The 20161-nt window shown below is 37.4% G+C and overlaps 1 protein-coding gene across 1 annotated transcript; it reads right to left on the bottom strand.

The window, feature by feature from the left end:
- Window positions 1–9876: 9876 nt before the first annotated feature.
- LOC133981623 (troponin I, fast skeletal muscle-like) lies at window positions 9877–19508 on the bottom strand. The gene is made up of 6 exons (XM_062420408.1): window positions 19497–19508; window positions 12901–12930; window positions 12526–12654; window positions 12253–12342; window positions 10920–11096; window positions 9877–9972 (listed from the first exon to the last, which is right to left on the bottom strand). Exons 2-6 carry the CDS (start codon window positions 12928–12930, stop codon window positions 9877–9879), a joined length of 522 nt encoding a protein of 173 aa, XP_062276392.1. The 5' UTR covers window positions 19497–19508.
- Between the last annotated feature and the right edge of the window lie 653 nt (window positions 19509–20161).

The raw sequence follows: 20161 nt of genomic DNA, 5'->3' as shown, positions 1-20161 counted from the left end.
AATACCTTATTTCATGACAGGATAGCTTAAAAACTAATGAATAAATTCCCCTTCAGTCTCAACTGTCTACTGAGACTAATGCTAACACAACATGGTATCATTCCAACACTAACATATAACTACGCTAATATTACGAGTCGTCCTTTCAACCAAACGTCTGTTTCATGCCATACTGGAACCAGTCGCTGTCTGGAAGTCAGGGAAGACAAATTATTTCCTCTAAACCACCACAATATGATTTGTAAAGTTGTAATTTAAGCTCACCAACATCCATCATGTATCATTTACACACAGTCCTGTCTTATATCAGCAGCCAGCACCGAATAGATTTGGATATCAAGAACCGGGCGTCTTTAATTCTGCATGAATTAGACTGCGCCCCTGTTCACATCACTGGTGTAACGTTCACAGTTTGTGGGATAAACAAGCTTTACAAGCCACAGTATAAAATACAGCTAAATGTAATCACTGCGAGGAAGTGCAGACGTCCATCCGATATGTTATTCTAAGTGTCTTCCACAACTGAACCAAAAACCATGACTGTTTTTTGCTTCTCTTTGGCTACGGTTTGGTTTGGGAAACTGAAGCAATTTCATTAAGGTTTGAGGAAAGTTCACGGTCGTGGTTAGAAGAAACCAACGTACAGTAGAAGATGAGGATATTAAAAGCAGCCTCTGGTTTCAAAACAACCCAAGCGACTATCCGAACCTTCTCTCTCTACAAGGAGGTTTTGAGCTGCTGTAACATCATAAAACACGATCTACACACCAGCAGGGTTTTTTAAACACTTCTGATGTCTGTCACTCGTCCGTCTCATAGAAGAGATACTTTTATTTCCATACATGTAAAAAATCCACACAAACTCAGAGAAAAAGCACTCTAAGGGCCTGATTTACTAAGATCCCAAATAAAGGAACTAAATAGCGTGCACAGTGCAATAGATTGCGTGTTTAGTTAGCGTGCGTTTTGCAGATGAACTACTAAGAATAACTGCTTAATGAAAACAGGTGCAGACAGCAGTATTTAAATGAGGGTTTTGTGTCTTAATGGAGAGTTTGGACGAGCAGAAAGCTGCAAGCACAAAATGAAATGTGATCAGGTTCTAGTGGAAGAGGTTAACTAATATATTGAGTTATAACAACAACTAATATTACCAGAAAAACCAACATATGGGAGAGTATTAGTGACAAAGTCAATGCTGTTAGTAAAACCAAAAATATTCCACTCCAAAATTATTAACACAGGTGGAAAAACTCCGTCCTGTGTGTTTTCTGTCATTGTGCCTCCGTCTCCTCGTCTCCATGGTAACAGCCTGTTAATACCTGCCCTTAAAAGGTATTATTTATAGACGCAGTTTCCGTCAGTAAAATTACCTTCAGGTTTGGTAAATCACAATGCGTGTGGTAAATAACATATTAGCATTTTCTCCTCCCTGTATTTTGCACACTGGGGTTAAAACGGCTCATATTACATATTCACAATGTCTAACGTACTAAATGGACAGCGCGTATTATCTTGCACAGTTGAAAGAAGCAAACCTCAGCGCGCTGCGTTAGTAGATCAGCTTGCAAATTTTTTGCGGGCGATGTAAAGTTTGCACACGTTTTTACACACGCAGACCTTTAGTAAATCAAACCCATAGAGTTTTCTTATATAGTCAGAATCTGAAGTGTCGTCTCCACAAGCGGACGTTCAAATCAAACACATCTCCCTTAGCCTGACAACATATTCACTAAACCTGATTCTGATACTAATAACTGATCAAGAACCCCGGTTTCACCAACAGTTTTCTTACTCACAGAACCCGAAAACTTTTGTTTTATCCATGTTGGCGACGTGGCTCCATTGATAACAGTGTTTCTCATCCCACCAGACATTCATGATCCCTATAGACGATCAATCTAAATGGCTTTGGTGATCTTCTCAATTTAGCATTTAGTGGTCTAACGTCAAAATTTCTAAACAACTGTCCTTGTCTAGAAAAACTGAATATCTTGGTGATTCCTCAGGTCAAGATTTTAATTTGTCCGATAATTAATTTGACCAAATACCTACAAAACTTCAGCTGCACCTTGTGTTTAGAGCTGTAAGCAAATGTAAGCATACCAAACACGTCAAACTAAGATGGTGAACACGGTAAACGATAATTCCTGCTTAACATTACCATGATCATATTGAGCACATTCATTTTTTACTGGAGCTACTTTCAGGATATTAATGAGGAGTTCTATACTACATATAATATACTTTTTTATTGCTTTGAGTCTTACAAAGGAAATTCCATTCATTGGTAATGTGCAGATAAGTCTCAAAACAAGGCATCTAGCAGTTATTTTCATTATCGATTAAGCTGTCTTTTTTTTCTCAATTAATGTCAGAAAACTTTTGATCACTGTTCCTAAAACCCATGAAAATGTCTTCAAATGTCTTGTTTTGTCTCAACCAACCAATCCACAACCCAAGTATGTACAGTTTTATCTAAGTCTAAATAAACGATAAGGCTAAAGAAAATATTCACATTTTAGAAGCTAGAATCAGAGAATCTCCTTTTTTTTCTTTAAAAACTAAACAACTAATCGGTTAATAAACTAGCTCACTCAGAACCTAGCCAAATAAAACTGGACAATTAATCCACAAATAATCAAAACCGACATTTAGAAACTCTAATCGACTTAATCTTGCTTATGTCAGTTAATCGTGGTGTTCACTGTTGCCATGACAGCAAAGGTTGCATATCTTTAAGTAATTTGAAAACTTGTTTTAACCCAAACCATGATCTTTACATAGTTCTAATCAAGTAAACTAGACATTAACCACAGCGTCACACCTTAAAACATCATTATTTTACCTCCCTAAAGATCCTCATGTGTAAGAGCAGCAGTGGAAAATACAAAACTAAAGAAACTGAAAATACATCATTGTTCATCAAGGGTGGAGACAATCGTTCATTCATCGTAACCGAGGTTAAAAGTTCAATTAATCGTGATTTTATTTTTGCCATAATCGCCCAGCCCTAAAACTAAAGTTGTATGTTTAAATATGTCGCAGTCCTGATGAGCAACTTTTACTGGAGCTACTTTCTAGGGACGAAATAGAGAAACTGTATCTGGAGTGATTTTACTGAGTAGTTTTCAATTTTATTTTTTTTTGTGCTTTAGTGCTGTCCTTTTTTTTCTTGATTAATGTCAGAAAATGTTTTATCAGTTTCTCAAAACCCAAGAAGATGTCTTCAAATGTCTTGTTTTGTCTCGACCAACAATCAACAACCCAAATATATCATTATCTCTATAGAACACTAACAAACCAAAAAATATTCACATTTTAGTAGCAAGAATCAGAAAAGCTGGACTTTATTTTCCATAAAAAGTGACTCCAAACAATTAATTAAAATAGCTGGCAACTAATCAATTAATCAGCTAGCTCACTCAAAACTTAACCCAATAAAACTATAAGTATCTGCATGTTTAGACACCACCAGAGAGGGTAAACTGAAGTTTTAAGTACCAGCATTGAAGCCACTTCCAAAAGGAAGTCGCAGTCCCGATGAGCCATTTTTACTGGAGCTACTTTCTAGGGAAGAAATAGAGAAACTGTATCTGGAGTGATTTTAAATTTTTCAAATGTCTTGTTTTGTCTCGACCAACAATCAACAACCCAAATATATAATTATCTCTATAGAACACTAACAAACCCAAACATATTCACATTTTAGTAGCTAGAAGTTGGACTTGTTTTCCATAAAAAGTGACTCCAAACAATTAATTAAAATAGCAACTTATCGATTAATTAGCTAGCTCACTCTTAGCCAAACTTAGCCAAATAAAACTATAAGTATCTAAGATAAGAGATAAGATAAGATATTCCTTTATTAGTCCCACAATGGGGAAATTTGCATTGTCACAGCAGCAAGTGGACAGTAATAGAATATAAGAACAGCAATAAGAAAAAGAATAGAGAACAATAAATACTAAGTACAAAAAAACTATAGGAACAATAATATCTATTAGTATCTGCATGTTTAGACACCATCAGACTGAGTAAACTGAAGTTTTAAGTACCAGCATTGAAGCCACTTGCAGAGGAAGTCTGAGGGCAGATAGTGTCTGGCTGAGCTGCCTGTAATGTTTAGGAGCTGTGATGGAACAGCGGATTAAGACTCTATTTCTGGAGCCACAGCTGTTCCTAACGTCTTCATTATGGAGCACAAAAATGACACCGGGCTCATCTTTAAAAGAAAAGAAGTCTGACAACCACTGCAGGCATCCTACAACACATAGCTGGCCCGGGAACAAATGGCTGCCATCTGTAAACCAATAACAGGGCTGACAATGTATTTTGGGACACTCGAAACACTTGAAACTGGGGAGGACTTGACAACATGTTGCTGTGGGGATGGAATAATATCTGCAGGGTTAAATTTGGGGCCTGATTTTTTGTCTTACGTATGTGTGTGTGTGTGTGTGTGTTATGGGTAGGATTGTCTCTGGAGGGAGTGTGGAAGGGTTTACAGTAACCCAACACCCAAGAACATCCTTTGAGCAGCCAAGACATTAGAGTATATCGCAAAAATAACTTTCTATGGGACTGACCTCAAACACATGAACAGTTAATCTGCCTCACTCACACAAAAAATGGATGCAGAGGTACAATAGCATTTAAAACAACTGCAAAAAGAGCCAAAAGGTGAAGAAAAAGCTTGTGCATATTGTTGTTTAAAAGGCAAACTGAATCTTTAACATCGCTTAAAGATTCCAACGCTTTTAGAAAAGTTTATATTTGGGGACCGAGGGGATTAAACCAAAGCGTAAAGTGACGACAGAGAGTTTGGCAGCCGAGGCAGATTAGACCAGGTTTTCCCTCGAACCCCCCCCCCCCCCCCCCCCCCCCCCCCCCCCCCCCTCCATTGAGTGCTGACAGGAGGATAAACACTCGAGGATCGATTTTCAAGTTCATGCCTTGTAGTGGTGTTAGCTTTCAGTGCGCCACATCACCAGACCGTATATTTAACCGCAAGCTCACGTCTGAGCATTTCTAAACAAGACCGGAAAAAACGATTTTGTTATTTTAAAGCCTTGAAATCCAGAAAGAACATAAAAAACCATCATCATCACACATCAATAAAAGATACATTAATAAATGAAACTGAATAAAAGCTTTAAGAAAAAACACATTAATGTAATTTAACACCAATAAATCAAAAACTCTCGACCATTGACACATTGTTTAGATAAACCAGAACAAACTAAACAAACTCATTTACATATTGATAAAATACTCTGAAGCAGCCAATAGCAATCGACATCATCTCATAACTACATGCATCAGATATTTGGTATAAACTCAGATTTTAAGCACTTATATGTCAAATTAAAACCCTTCTTCTATAACTTTCCATTAGCAGAATTGTCATACAGACAAGATGAAGAATTTACAAAGAACATGCAGGCAAACTAACAAAATATCCCATGACTTCATCTTCCAAACAGTAAAACAAAACAACAGCACAGAAAAAGAAATAAAAGGAGTCCTCACCTTCCACCGAGCAGAGACCTCAGTTTGTTAGAGTCACACAAAGACACAGAGTGAGTCCCAGGCAGACGAAGTGTTAAGAAGGTATATATTGCAATCTGCGATAGCTCTCCAAATCCCCGACTTTCTCTTTATGGAAGTGGATTACCAGTCAAACCAATGAGCTGGCAAGGTCATGAAATACAGTACAGTACTGTGTCATCTGCCCCCCCTTTCCTCTGCTCGCCTCATTATAAATAACCCGCCCTTTAAGATGGTTATCTGTATTATATTGTGCCGTCGAGCTTCTGACTGACAGAATGCAAGAAAGTGATTAAACCAACTAGAAGCATTTTGTAGTTAACTATCAATTATATATATATAGATGTATAGATAAGCTAATGATTCAGTAGTTAAGGTTTAGAGTCTACTGACTGATTCATACAGTCTGTAGTAAATGTGAATTAATATCTTCAAGGTATCAAATGCAATGTTTTATGTTTTATTATGTGTTTAAAAGCAGCATTGAAGAGAAGAGTCAGCTGTTGATTCTCAGTAAGTTTGGCACAATGATTAAAGCTGTTTTCCCATCATAATGTAAAGATTAGACTCTAGCAGTGAACTTATGAGCAAATAGAAATCTGCAAAACACTAAAGAGTGTAACAATTTACTGTTATATTTGATCTGTTAAAACTGAACTTGTAAGTAATGTAATGCCATTATGTTTGTATCAATGTAATCAGAAGATAGATAGATAGATAGATAGATAGATAGATAGATAGATAGATAGATAGATAGATAGATAGATGTTGCAATGGCTCAGAAATAGTGCAAAATATTAAAAAGAAAAAGTGCTGAATATATAAAATAAAACTATGTATAAAGATACAAAAGTATATTGCTCAGCAGTAGTATTTCTGCCAAGTGATACTGACAATATATGTTGTTTGTCTTCCTAAAAATATCCGCTCTTGCAATACAATATCTACTTGTAGCAACTGCAGCAGCATGATGAAACATTTTTATGGTTGTGTTTAGACTCTCATAGCACTTTGTCAACACTGACTTAAAGCATGAGAAATGATGTGTTTACTATTTTAAGAGCTTTTGCCTGTTTTTAACCCTGACCTCAAAGGACTGGAGATGTATAGACTGTGGTCTCTGGTGTCAAAGTGCTGCACTGTGTAGATGCATCCATCAACTTCAACCAACAACTGCATGACTAATGTGAGTTAATTAAGCTTTTCTACACTAGAAAAACACTCATGTCAACACATACCCATTCGGTATTCCCATTTCAGTTGATTAATTAAACAATGTAGTTAATGTTATAGATACACAGGACTTCCTGGATAATATAGCTATCATAAAGATTTATAAATTTGAAATGTTTCAGCTTTGTTCCTCAGTAATCATGTTTTATACAGGCGGGGAGTTCCGGTCCTCTGAGCGGAGGCCAACGCAGAAGTAATTTAAAACTGCATTCTATCAAAAGGCCACCAGGGGGCAACCGTTTTGGTGTCAAAAGGACTTCCGTCTCTATACAAGTCAATGGAGAATTCACCAACTTCTCACTTGATTTTCTAACCTCAGTAAACGTTTTCAAAATGTGTTTATGGTCTCAATCGCTAGTTTAAAGCCTTCTTCAATGCAGTATGATGTTCATTTGGGACATTTTGGCCTCCCTGATTTTATATGTGACGATAAAGCAGGATATGCATTAGGGCGTGGCTACGTTGTGATTGACAGGTTGATTGGTTCACAGGTTCAGGAGGGCGCCTCTTGCTCCTCCTGATGCCCATATAAGTAGAATCCCTGTTTTTATTTTTCCCAGCATGTATCTGAAATTATCAAGATGGCGCTGTTCAGATCCGATACTATTGGCCTCCGAGCAACAGTCCACAAACCAATGGGCGACGTCACGGATGTTACGTCCATTTCTTATATACAGTCTATGGTTTTGGTCCTCTCACAATGGACCAAAATTATAATTCAGGAGTAAATTAAGGAGTAAAAATTCTTCTAAGAGTTCTTCTTTTCATAGTTAGATAAAACACATTCAAACTTCTTAAAGGCATATTATGCATGATTTGTCAAGTTGTTATTCAAAGTTGGCCCCTCCTACAAAGCCATGAATCAGATTAAATAATATGTTTCTTTGAATTCTGTTTTTGTCTTCATGTTTTTAAAAGTTACTGCTATACCGGCTGTTAGAGTCGTGACACCACTCTGTCGAGGTCCGTTTAAAACATTGCTAACACTCTGCTAATAACGTCATCCTGGAGTTTGTTACTGCAAAACTGGCTGTTGGAGACTTAATACCGCTCTGTTACCAGAATAAAATGCTGATTGGAGCCAAAAGTGACGTTGTTCGCTTCATTCCTCACACAACGACACTGCCACACACACGCACACACACTTTTTGGCTGTGTACACTTCTGAGATGAATCTGAGACCTGCTGAGCTTTTGGTCAGTCGGTTTGACACCATTAGAAAGCTTTGCAGGTCATAAAAAAGCAGCATCCAGGAAACAAGAGTCACTCTGCAGGTCAGTGCTGGATTATGTCCGCTGCCTTTTTAACATTCCCACAAGTTACATCGAAGCTGCGTTTATATTATATTTCAATCCACCTGCTGTATCTGACCTCATCTTTAAACACCTGCTGTAATTATGCATGAGTTAATAGAGCTGTTAATACATTTTTTTCATATATTATTATGTTGTATTAGTATTTTTTTAATGTTTTAAAATTTGGAAAAATCTCAAAAAATGCAGCTTACCTTTTCTGCCATTGGAGGGCGCCAAAGCTTTATCCATGATGATGATCATGATGATGATGATGATGCATCTTTCCCAATTCCTTTAATAAGATTCTACATAAGTGACGTATCTAACATTAGTTATATCTTTAAAATAATCGTAATGTCATTGAAAAGTAGTTGTCAGGTAATAGATTAAGTTGCGTGACGGTCCCGAAATAAAAGATACGATAAATTCCTGCTCAGCTCAGCTCTAAAAAGTCCCGATTAAGGTGATAAATTCAAATAGTTACGTGTTATAATTAAAAGTTTTAACTCGGAGATTCCTGGAACTAATAATCCGCTAGTATTGACGATAGCTGCTGTCAATATAAGAGCCTGATCTCTCAGAAATACGTTACAGGGGCACGACTTCTTAACACTGAATTTGGTGATTGGGACCAATGTATTGTTTCCGTGAGCACAATCGTGAGCACAAGATATTAAATTGAGAGCACAAATTAGTTACTTTTTTCTTCATGGCCCCTCCTGGACTCTCTAGGGAAACCCTGTGACGACGTGAATTATGATCATGATGGTCAATAAAAACCTTCTGTCCTTTTTATTTTTATATATATATATATTAAATACAGAATATGAGACATGGAGACTTTGGAGCTGTTTAAAGTCACCTTTGACAGACGTGTGCAGTGTAATGAGAGTAACTTTTTCTTCTGTTGAACGTCAACTTGTTTGTGTAATTACTTACAAAGGAAAAAAACAATTATGTCAGTATTACAGCGACCAGTTTTAGCAGCTGAGCTTCTTCTGTCACTGAGAGAGAAATAAATCCAGCGCCACGTTGGCACATGGAGACGCTCTGCATTGATATGGGGGTTATCCACTTACTGTCAGAGTGATTCCTGTTGATTTACTGACTGATATAGATTTATTTCCTCCTTTTAAGTCACTAAGAAGATCCGTAGTTAATTATAACATCCTTCTCAAAGTTTATGTTCATTTAAATGACAGCATATGTATATCTGTCATCATATTGAGGTCAAGGATGAGCTAGTTTTAAGTTTTATGATGGTTTATTTGAAATCCAAAAACTCAGCAGAGTGATATTTATTTCTCCAGGCGACTCAGTTTCATTTTGTAGTTTGGCCAAATAATGGAAATAATTTCTTCTGGCTGAACTAACATGCACCAGCATAATATCAGATGTCTGATCCTTTCATTTGTTCAGTTTCAGATTTATATTATGTTTCAATTTGTGCAACAAAATATGTAAATTTGAGGTTAGTAAATATGACAATCAGGCTTCTTCAACAGCTGTCACGTGTTTATTCGGAAAAGGTTTCTTAATGTTTACAAGCTGGCTCAGAAAATGATTTGTGCTTTTTACATCCAGGATCACTGAAGGGTGTAGTAATGTTTTTTTATACCTCTAACTATGTGTGCGTCACTACTGCAGCAACAAAGGCAAGATGTTAAGCGGGTGTAAAGTTCTTTAAATAAGGTTTTGATGACTAAATGGTAGCTTAGATGGTAACCAATCAATGAAACGTATAAAACTACAGGTTTCATTAAGAACTGATGCAAGTTTTGGCAGATAAGATGCTGATTTAAGCCTCTGCCTCAAACATCTTCTTCCTCCCGTCCATGCCGGATTTGTCTTCAATGTTTTTACGCCAGTCGCCGACGTCACGCAGTTCCTTATCCTGAAATACCAAGATGAGCACAAATCAGAGGTGCACCAGGTGGGATCATGAAACTCTGTCTTTAAACCAAAAGTTTTAGATTAAGATCAAAATGTCAAGTAAACAATAACTGGTCTGATTATCACGGTTTCTTTTGATTGAGCAGGATTGTAACTGTTTTTTTGGTTTTATTATAATAGATACACACTTGAGAGGGACATTTATGTTCTGTAATTTCTTGTTACTTGTCAGCTGACATATTGACTGAGAGTGATGTATCCGCAATAAGATGGTTTATCTGTAGATCTACCTGATATGGACACATATCGGTATCACACAGTTTCTCAAGTCAGGAGCCTAAATGAGCATTAAGTGTGTTTTTCTGTCTGTAATGATTCCTCCTGTTCATACTGACCATTAGAAGATCCCTTCATAATGCACTTACAATGGAAGTGATGGAGGACTAAATCCACAAACATGGATTTAAAAGTTGTTCTGAAGCTAATATGAAGCTTCAGTCGTCTGAATGAGTCAAATCTTCATCTTCTATGTTTCAACGTTACAGTGTTTTTAGTACCAAAGTCTTTTTGTTACTATACTTCGACCACAGCTCAACAGGGAAACACTAAGAGGGAATTTGATGCTAAAGACACTGTAAATGTGTAAAGTCAGTGATCTTGACTGTTGTTTCAAGACACACTTATAAAAACTGTGAACCTGTGCTTTAATCCAGGATCCTTTAATCTGGATCTTACTGTGATTACCTGATTAAATAAAGGTTATAATTATTGAGCAAACTGACGATTTAAACATCAAAACCTTTGTTTCCTCATCTATCACATCAGTGTAGGTGGATGGAAGTAGGCCTCTTTATCTGCTAACTACATTTACAACCTGCTTCAAGCAAAAAGTTGTGTTTCTTATCATGCATCTCTGTTGAACAGATAGAGTCGGAGTCAGTTCCTCACCTCTTCTTTCACCTCCTTCTTGACCTGCTTCAGGTTGGCCCTCAGGTCCAGGTTGACGGTGTGTTTGGAGCCCAGCAGAGCTTTCAGCATGGCGTCAGCAGACATGCGTACTTTCTTCAGGACCGGCTTCTTGAACTTGCCCATCACGTCCTGGACTTTGATCTTCAGGTCATCGATCTGGTAAGTGGAGAAGGATGATCAATCTGCAGTCTGGGTTCACTGTGAGCACCCTACTGAATGTTTCGCTGTCAGTCATCAGTGATGGTGATGTTCATACGATGGGACGATCAAAAACTGAACACCAAAATTAACACTGAATGCTAATTATTGCTTCTTTCTACCATGATCTTTGGACGTTGTTTCCATTTCAGTGCCTTATTTATCTCATTATAGGTGTGTTCTTTCTATTTATCTACAGTTCTGTTATGTATAGTTAGAACACACTTTACCATGTCTTGCACTCATGTGGTCAATGTCTTCATACCCGAAAACTCAACATTTGATGAATTTAGAGGTCTGAACCAGGCGGGGAGTTCCAGTCCTCTAAATGAGGCCAACGCGGAAGTAACTTAAAACTGCATTCTATCAAAAGGCCACCAGGGGGCGACCGTTTTGGTGTCAAAAGGACTTCCGTCTCTATACAAGTCAATGGAGAATTCACCAACTTCTCACTTGATTTCTAACCTCAGTAAACGTTTTCAAAATGTGTTTATGGTCTCAATCGCTAGTTTAAAGCCTTCTTCAATGCAGTATGATGTTTATTTGTGAAATTTTGGCCTCCCTGATTTTATATGTGACGATAAAGCAGGGTATGCATTAGGGCGTGGCTACGTCATGATTGACAGGTTGATTGGTTCACAGGTTCAGGAGGGCGCCTCATGCTCCTCCTGATGCCCATATAAGTAGAATCCCTGTTTTTATTTTTCCCAGCATGCACCTGAAATTTTCAAGATGGCGCTGCTCAGATCCAATACTATTTGCCTCCGAGCAGCAGTCCACAAACCAATGGGTGACGTCACGGATGTTACGTCCATATCTTATATACAGTCTATGGTCTGAAACCAGGTGTAACAGGACAACGCAACAGTGAAACCTTTACAGATGTCTTCAGTATCATTGTATTCACATTGAGGTATTGACTATCTTTGAAAACTACAAGATCTGCAGAATTTGAGTTTATGATGATGGACTCACTGAATTATTTTATATAATCTCAATACAATGCCTTTATTGTCATGTAACTATTGTGGGTGTCCCCAGTGGCATAATACATAAAAACAGCAACAAACAATTAAACATAACACAACAGACAATGAGACACATAAAAGTCTACCTCCTTGTTGGATTTGCCGACTTTCATCTCCAAGTCGTATCTCTCCTCATCGGCCTTGTCGATCTGGTGGTGAACCTCCCTGCAGAGTTCCTAATACACAAAAATAAACAGAGTATAATGGCACAATGATTAACTTAATCTCATCACAGCTTTGGTTTACATACATGATGTAGAGAGCTGAAAACAATACCAGTTAAAACTTTGTACTTTCCATTCACTTCAATGAGACTGGACTAGTGCTCTATATGTTCACCCTAAGTTTGGGACATGTACCTGCAGCTCCTGCATGGTCCTGGGCATGGACACAGGAGGACAGTTCTCACTCATGTATCGTCTCTTCTCTATCACTTGTTCTTTCTCTTCCTCCTCCAGCAAATCTTTAGCGATGGAAAGCATCAAACTCTGCCAAAATATCAGTGGTGGAAGAAGTATTAAGATACTTTACTTAAGCAAAAATACCAATACAGAGATGTAAAAATACTCCATTGCAAGTAAAAATCCTAATTAAGTGGATTAAGTATGTGAATAGATTGTTGAACATCAATGTCACACAAAAAAATACCTCTTATGTCAGCATTCGCTTTACTTTCATAACCCAGTTTGGATTAGTTTTTACAACACTGTAAAAAATGTAAAGGAATCTTTTACCTTCAGGTGAGACCTGCGACTCGAAGACATCTTTTTCCTGAAGGGTTGAGAAATCATCAATTTGTTATGACGTGCAGTGTTTCTGATTCCTAACTCAAAAGTTATTTTATTTATTATAACAAACCCAATTCCCAGCCAGCATGTCCATGTGGGCCTCATAAGGGTTACATTTGGGCTGCAATATGGTGTCCCACATGGGTTTGTCTACAGTTTGAATGGTGACCCCACCTGTGTTTGACCATATGGGCTTCAGGTGGGTTCTGACTGGGTTTAAGGTGGGGCCCACCTGGGTGAGACCAATGTAGGCCCCATATCTTTGTCTAAGTTGTATCAGAATGGACCTTAAATGGGGCCCATTTAGCCAGTCCACATTAGCTTCACATGTGGGGCCCATGTTTATGAAACAATATGGGGCCCATATAATTTGCCCTGTTTATGCCCATGCCCGCTTAGCCCACTTACACCCCTTATAAGGCTCATACAGGGACCCATGTTACTAAACCATGTGGGACCCCCAACATTTTCCTAGTTCAAGCCCACTCAGTAGCCACGTTACCCACATTTAACCCATGTGAGGCCCACATGGACATTCTGGCTGGGTATGTAAAGAAAAGGGACTTTATTCCTCAAAGGTCCGAAATCATTGATTGAAAACATGAATAAAAATTGTATAGACCTTACAGCTCTTTTTACTAACTTTCTGAAATGTTTGTAACTTTTTAGGTCTCAATAATAAACCTTTATTGTCAATTTTACTAATTTACAGTAGTTCTTTAAGTTTAAAATGTTGGACATGAGTTTGACATTTTGAAGTTTAGATTCAGCCTTTATAGATCCAAAACTGAAGAAAAACTACTCACTCTGTCATCTTTGCGTTTGTTTGGCTTCACACCTGCAGAAAAATTGACATTTTCCATTTCAAATAATGAAAGTATGGGGAACACAGAAAGAAAGAAATGGGCAGATAGATGAATAACTATCAAATCACTTGTGGTATCTTAGAAACACATTAACAAACAGAGACGAAGGCTGGGACAGGCTGAGGAGGAACAGGCCTGTCTTTCCAAAATAATAACTCCACTTAGAGGAAACATGACACCGACTAAAGCTGCAGTAATCCTCCTCAAGAAAAACTACTCTCTACTTGACTCCAAATTAGGACAAGGATCTCCAGTTGTCCCCCCTGGGCATCCCTGTCATGAAAGATCTGCCTTCTGGAAGATTATCAGAAAACATCTGATACCTCCTCTGTTGGTACAAACATCTCTGACATGCTTGAGATGAAAATAGAGACTGTGCAGAGCAAACCATATTCATCCAAAGAGAAAACAGAGCAGTAAACACTATCTTTACTGAATTGTGTAAAAGACGTCACAGTAAGAAGGTGTGAAAAACCTCTAGAGGTCACAATCTTGTTTTTTTTGTTTTGCTCCCAATAAGTCCGTCAACATTAAGTATCCACCAAGACCAAAACTGAGTTAGATCTAATGTTTCTCTTACAACTGTGTGGATTTAGAGTCTTCTAGAAACAATAAAGAGTCTCAGAAATGGATCATGCACTATATCAATCCATCAAAAAGTTATAAAATTGACTTGAGACATCTGTAATAACAACAACGTCAGCTAAACTCACTTTACTCCATAAGAACTGCCTCAGAAAGAAGCAAACTTACAAAATTAGACGATAAACTCCCTGAATTTTGTGTTAGTTAACAACAGCACCTCTTTTTTTTTGGGGGGGGGGGGGGGGGGAATTAAGGATTTATAATGAGACTCTATTTATGTATGCATTTATGTTATATTGTAATTGTAATTGGTTGTATTCATTTTAACATGGACCCCAGGAAGAGTAGCTGTTGCCTTGGTAACAGCTAATGGGGATCCAAATAAACTAAACTAAACTAAATCACAACATTTCCTGGATCAACACTGATGTTCACAGTTGAATTTCAGAAATTTAAACAATGAAATTTGAGGGGAGGGGGATAGTGGCACAGTAACATAATCAAAATAAACCCTTAAAAATAAAGCCAACAGGTTCATTATCCAAACTCAGGAGCTGTTCACAATTCACAAACAACAAATCTGATGTTGGGATGTCAAGCACATTTAACATGTTCACTTAAGAATGTATAGATGTTTTAATTGTGCTATGCTGTTAATATTTAATTGCATAAAAAATTATATTGTAGGTTTTATATTTTGTCATTTCATATATACAACTTTGAAACTTTCAAACTCAAACAAATATTATATATGTTGTGTGTAAAGTGAATTAGCTTCAAATTGGGGTTTCAATTATAATTTGTAATGTTAGTCACATCACAATGAATACTAAAAAAGTATCCACATGTAGATTTTTCTAAGACGTGCCTGATTAAAACAAAAAAGATATGAATATAAATCAGTGTATCGTCCGCATAAGGAAATCTGTCATTTTTAAAATTATGCTAAATCATTTTTCTTTAAGTGAAATATCAACTGATAATCTGTTTATAGTCTCATAATTCTGTAATAATAAATATAATAATAATCATATCATCCTGGCACACAGCAAACTGACCATTACATCACTTTACTGAAATACTAGATGGACATTACTGCATATCAAATATCAGACAGGCTCAGTTGACCACAGCTACAGACGCAACAGCCAAGAGTTAACCCTTAAAAAGTGAGCAAAAGAGTAAAGTATCTCAGAGATAAGTAGCATCATTATGCCTTAAAAGTCTGAGAATTTGTGAGATAAATGTAAAACAACAGGCTGCAATCTGTACCATAATATTTATCTTTTAAATAGTTTTAAAAAGAGATGTATTACATCTATAAAAACGCAGACTGATCCATTAATAATCTGTAATAAATGTCTTTAATGCACATGTGTTTCTGCTATTCACAGACTCGTACGCATGCAGACTATTGTGAGCATAACTGGATCACACATGAAGCCAAAGATCATTTTATTACACGATGCCGTCAGGTTTAGACCGAGCTCTCACACGTAAAGCCTTTGATGACACAGCGATAAACACCAGACTATCACTTTCCAACAGTAGAGTCCATTTACACCAACACACCTCATCACACGTCTGCAGCTCCAACAGCTTCATCCCCAAAATTAACCGTATTTAACGAGCAAAAAACATCAACAGTCTGCATCATCACCTTTCATCATCCTACAGGAACACTTTCTAATGAACTGGATCATTTCAACAACTCATTAGTAACTATTTAGCCCGTACTTTCTGCTGCTCAGGGTTGAATTTTACCCAATTTTTTACATTTGAGAGCTGTAAAAACACCATATACACATTTGTGTTAGCTGGACCTTTCCCTAAATGCACAAAAATGGAAATAAAATGCACATTTTTAAAAATAAATTGTGCAGCTGATACACATTTTTAAATATGCAAATGTGCAAATGTGTAAATCATGTTTAAATCAGCATTTAAACATGTTGTATTCATCATATTCCACTTAATGTTCCATAAAATTGTGATTATGAATGCCTTTTCCCCCCATAATTAAATAGAATACACTCTGTTTGCTCTCTGACAGCTTCATTAAGGATTAATTAAATCTACTGATGCAGAATTTATTAATATAAATTGGTGTAGAGACTTATTATAAGTCAGAATATGAACAAGTATGTAAGGGTTAAACATCCAAAATGACATATCTACTCCAACAAAAACACCAATATCCTTCTTAACGTTTGGTAACTGCATGATAAAAATGGTAAAAACCAACAACAAACAAACAAAACTTCATGCAGCAGCTCAAGAAAGAACAAAGATCTCTCACCTTTTATACCGAAGCTGGAAACAGAACAGAGCGACAGATTTGTTAGCGACTCAGTTTTGGCATTTTAAGTTGGTTTATATTGCATTCCTCGACGGCAAAGGGAAACCCCATCTTACTCTGTATGGAAGTGGATTTTCTCACAGACCAATAGGCTCACAAGCCCCCTGAAATATTATATCTGACCCCCACTTCAACCCCCTAAATCTCCTCCCTATCCAAACATTATAAATAACCCCCTCCTTTCTAGATTGTTTCACTGATTGCTTTATCCTCCCTCGATCCCCCCGGCTGCTGCGACTGACCCCCAAAAGAGAAAAAGCGTATTTTTATTATAGACGGACGCCGGTAAGATCACCAGCGCTGGACTCTGAGGCAGTTTTTTTTTTTTTGGTGAAGGAGTCGAGGGAGCAGCAGTGATGAAAGTTGAGGGGACAGCAGGTGGGAAAGGTTGAAAAAAAAAAATCAGAGTGGAGTTTCAAAACATCGACGTCCAATTTAAGACGCTGTTAAGTAACTGTTAACAGGAGCTGCTGGTTTAAAAAGAGAGGAGAGGAAGAGGCAGAGGGAAACTTTCTGATATGAATAAAACAAATTCAGATGAAGAGAAAGAAACAGGAGTGAAAAGAGCAGAAGTGTGACAATAAAAAGGTCAGACTTCAACAACTGTTATCTTATTTATTACCTAAATGTATTCAACAAACTGAAGCTAAATGAGCAGCAAAGCCTCTCTGAATAAAAGACTCATTGGTTTAATGATATAAGAGGTGAATGTAAGCCAGTGAAATAATAATAAAACACTGCTGATGTAAAAATGATGACTTGTGAATCTTTAAGATAAAATATGTTAGATGACTGTTACCATAACAGTCTGATGGTTTGCTGTTGTTTTGCCGAAACAGCTGATTCTTTCTTCTTGGGAGGTCAGTCTCACTTTAGTCCATTTTAATCTCTCCTGCTGCACCAGTAACACGGGCGTCCACTGTGACACACCTCCAGGGACGGACTGGGACTATAAAACAGCTTCTCTCTAATGGACCGACCAGCCGGCCGCCTACAAACAGTCACTAACAGGGTTAACCTGATATCTCCTCACAAAATTATAAAATACACAAATTATTGTAAAGATAAGTTGTAGGCTATTATTATATATAAACTTTATTCCAGACTCAGGTCCATATAAAATACACATACAGGCATCTATTCCAGTGCTTCCAGAAGTATGACAAATATTTGACAGCACTAAATAGCATGATACTTGTCATCATCATGAAGGGCCAGGCAAAAAAAAAAAAAAGAGAATGAAATCAACTTACTCAACAACAACATTTAACACCTTATTTTTTGACAGCACTAAACAGCATGATACTTTCGGCACAAGAAAAACCAGCACAAGAAAAAACAAACAAACAGACAACAAAACAAAAGTCGTCACAAGAAAAAAAAAAAAGGCAAAAAAAAAGTCGGCATAAGAAAAAAAAGCCAGGCAAAAAAGAGAATGAAATGTGCCAGACTTTTTTGTTTTATTTTTATGCCTGGCCCTAATACTCCGTCATACCTAAGAGAGAAGGGTCAGTGTCTCGATGGCTCCCTGAATAAATGTTACTTACCAGTTCCTCTGCTGTCTGTCCCTCATTATGTTCAGCCTGTAGATGCTCATCAGGTTCAACTTCCACCTGCTGCTCAACACCTTTGCTGTGTGATTCAGTGTTTTGGCTGATGTCCATGATTACATTATTACTGCTGCTGCTGGAAGTTAATGCAGCCAAACAGCTCTGTGAACTTTTTACATTTAGATGCATCAGTCTGGAGATACTTGGCTTTCTTTTCTTTTAACTTTTCCCATCAATCTTTCTCCTTATGTTTCCTGCTTGCCATTATTACTGCAACTAATGTTTCACTCTTCTTTGTTAGTTTTTTTTTACACTTTGCAAACACATTATCGTATTAGTGCCCCCTGCTGTTGGCTGTTATTAGTGTCGCTTTATCTGACTTCTTGGTTGATAATTGTTGATAATGGATTCAGAATAAACCATCACAGATTTCCACAGAGAGAATAGAGATAAAGATAATGTTTTGTGTCCCTGCCGCTTACCAGTACTTTATTAAGTTAACTCTTAAAAAGTGAGTAAAAGGTTTTATAAGGAGATTTATTTTATTTTTAAATACTCAGACTGACCATTAATAAACAGTAACAACCGTTTGTTCTATTCACACAAAATAATTGTTACTTAGACAAAACTATAAATGATGATAAAAATGTGCAAATCCGATCAAATTCAAGGAAATGTATTTATCCAGACGAGGAGTTAAATTTAATGACCTCATGTTTCAGTGTTAAAGAGACACTGAAGATTCAACAGTCATTAATACTTTAAACAATAAATTCACTGCCTGAGTCACTAATGACTTCCTGACAGATGTAAATGCAGGGAAGCATTTGCTGTGGGGGGTTTTCTCTCTATGAGAGCGACATCGGGGGGGTTTAAACACATGAGGGGGGGGGTTTAAGCATGGGGGGGGGTTGTCCATTCAGGGCTGCTGCTGACAGACAATCTGCAGCATGTGAAGCCACAAACACACTAATGATATGAGAAGTTAACAGGACGTCATAAAAGCTTTTTATTCATGCTCGATGCACTTTAGCGAGCACTTATCATTCTCAGAGTGGAGGTTAATGTGTTCGGTAGGTAGGTGGGCAGACGGGTGTTTAATAGCTGCAGTGTTTCATACCGAGTGGCTGGCGGGCTGTGTGTGCATCTATATATATAAAGATGGACGTAGCGAGGCATGACGTCACCTCGCTGGTTTGAAGCCCAGATATTCAGGTTTTGGGCAGCGTCATCTTTCCCGAGGCACGAGGTGTTTCCTTTCAAGCTCTGGAAAAAAACGGTCTTGCCATGTAATGATATCTGTTAAATGTAAGGGAGAACGGGGTTGGTTGTCACATTCATCAGATCTCGGGCCCTAGAAGGCGCTGTTGTTAAAAAGTTTTGGCACTGAAAGTTTCAGAATTTAGGTGAGATGTTACTTCAGGAGGTAATTTCTGGAGTAAACTGTTTTAACATTGAGGTGAAAGGATGTTTAGTGGTTTATATCCAACTCTTCAGTGTTTCTCTTCTTTTACACAATGAGTTTATAATAAAACATCATTAGCATTAAAAAGTATAAAGAGAGAGCGATAGTTAGGTAGGTTTGTTTCTTCGCTACACCAAAACATGTGGTTGTTAACTTTGCTGGTAGAGAAAAAATCCCAGTTGGTGATGTTTGTTACTTTCTCTTTGGGGTTGGTTGTCACATGTTATATATATTCATATATTGTGTGATAAATCTGGTTCTTCCTTTCTTTTAAGATGCAAAATGAGCAGGAACTTTGTCAGGAAGACAAACAAAGAGCCAGACTCCTCCAAATGTAAATCTAAGAGCAGTCAGAGGTTAAACTGTATAATATTGTTATATA

This window comes from Scomber scombrus, chromosome 6, assembly GCF_963691925.1.
Source record: "Scomber scombrus chromosome 6, fScoSco1.1, whole genome shotgun sequence".
Taxonomy (NCBI): Eukaryota; Metazoa; Chordata; class Actinopteri; order Scombriformes; family Scombridae; genus Scomber; species Scomber scombrus.
This window is presented reverse-complemented; position numbering and strand designations above follow the sequence as displayed.

Coding starts and splice junctions, on each gene's coding strand:
- LOC133981623 (XM_062420408.1), bottom strand. CDS start 12,930: ATGTCTTCGAGTCGCAGGTCTCACCTGAAG. Junction 12,655..12,900: donor GTCGCAGGTCTCACCTGAAG/GTAAAAGATTCC, acceptor ATATTTTGGCAG/AGTTTGATGCTTTCCATCGC. Junction 11,097..12,252: donor TCGGCAAATCCAACAAGGAG/GTAGACTTTTAT, acceptor TCCACTTACCAG/ATCGATGACCTGAAGATCAA.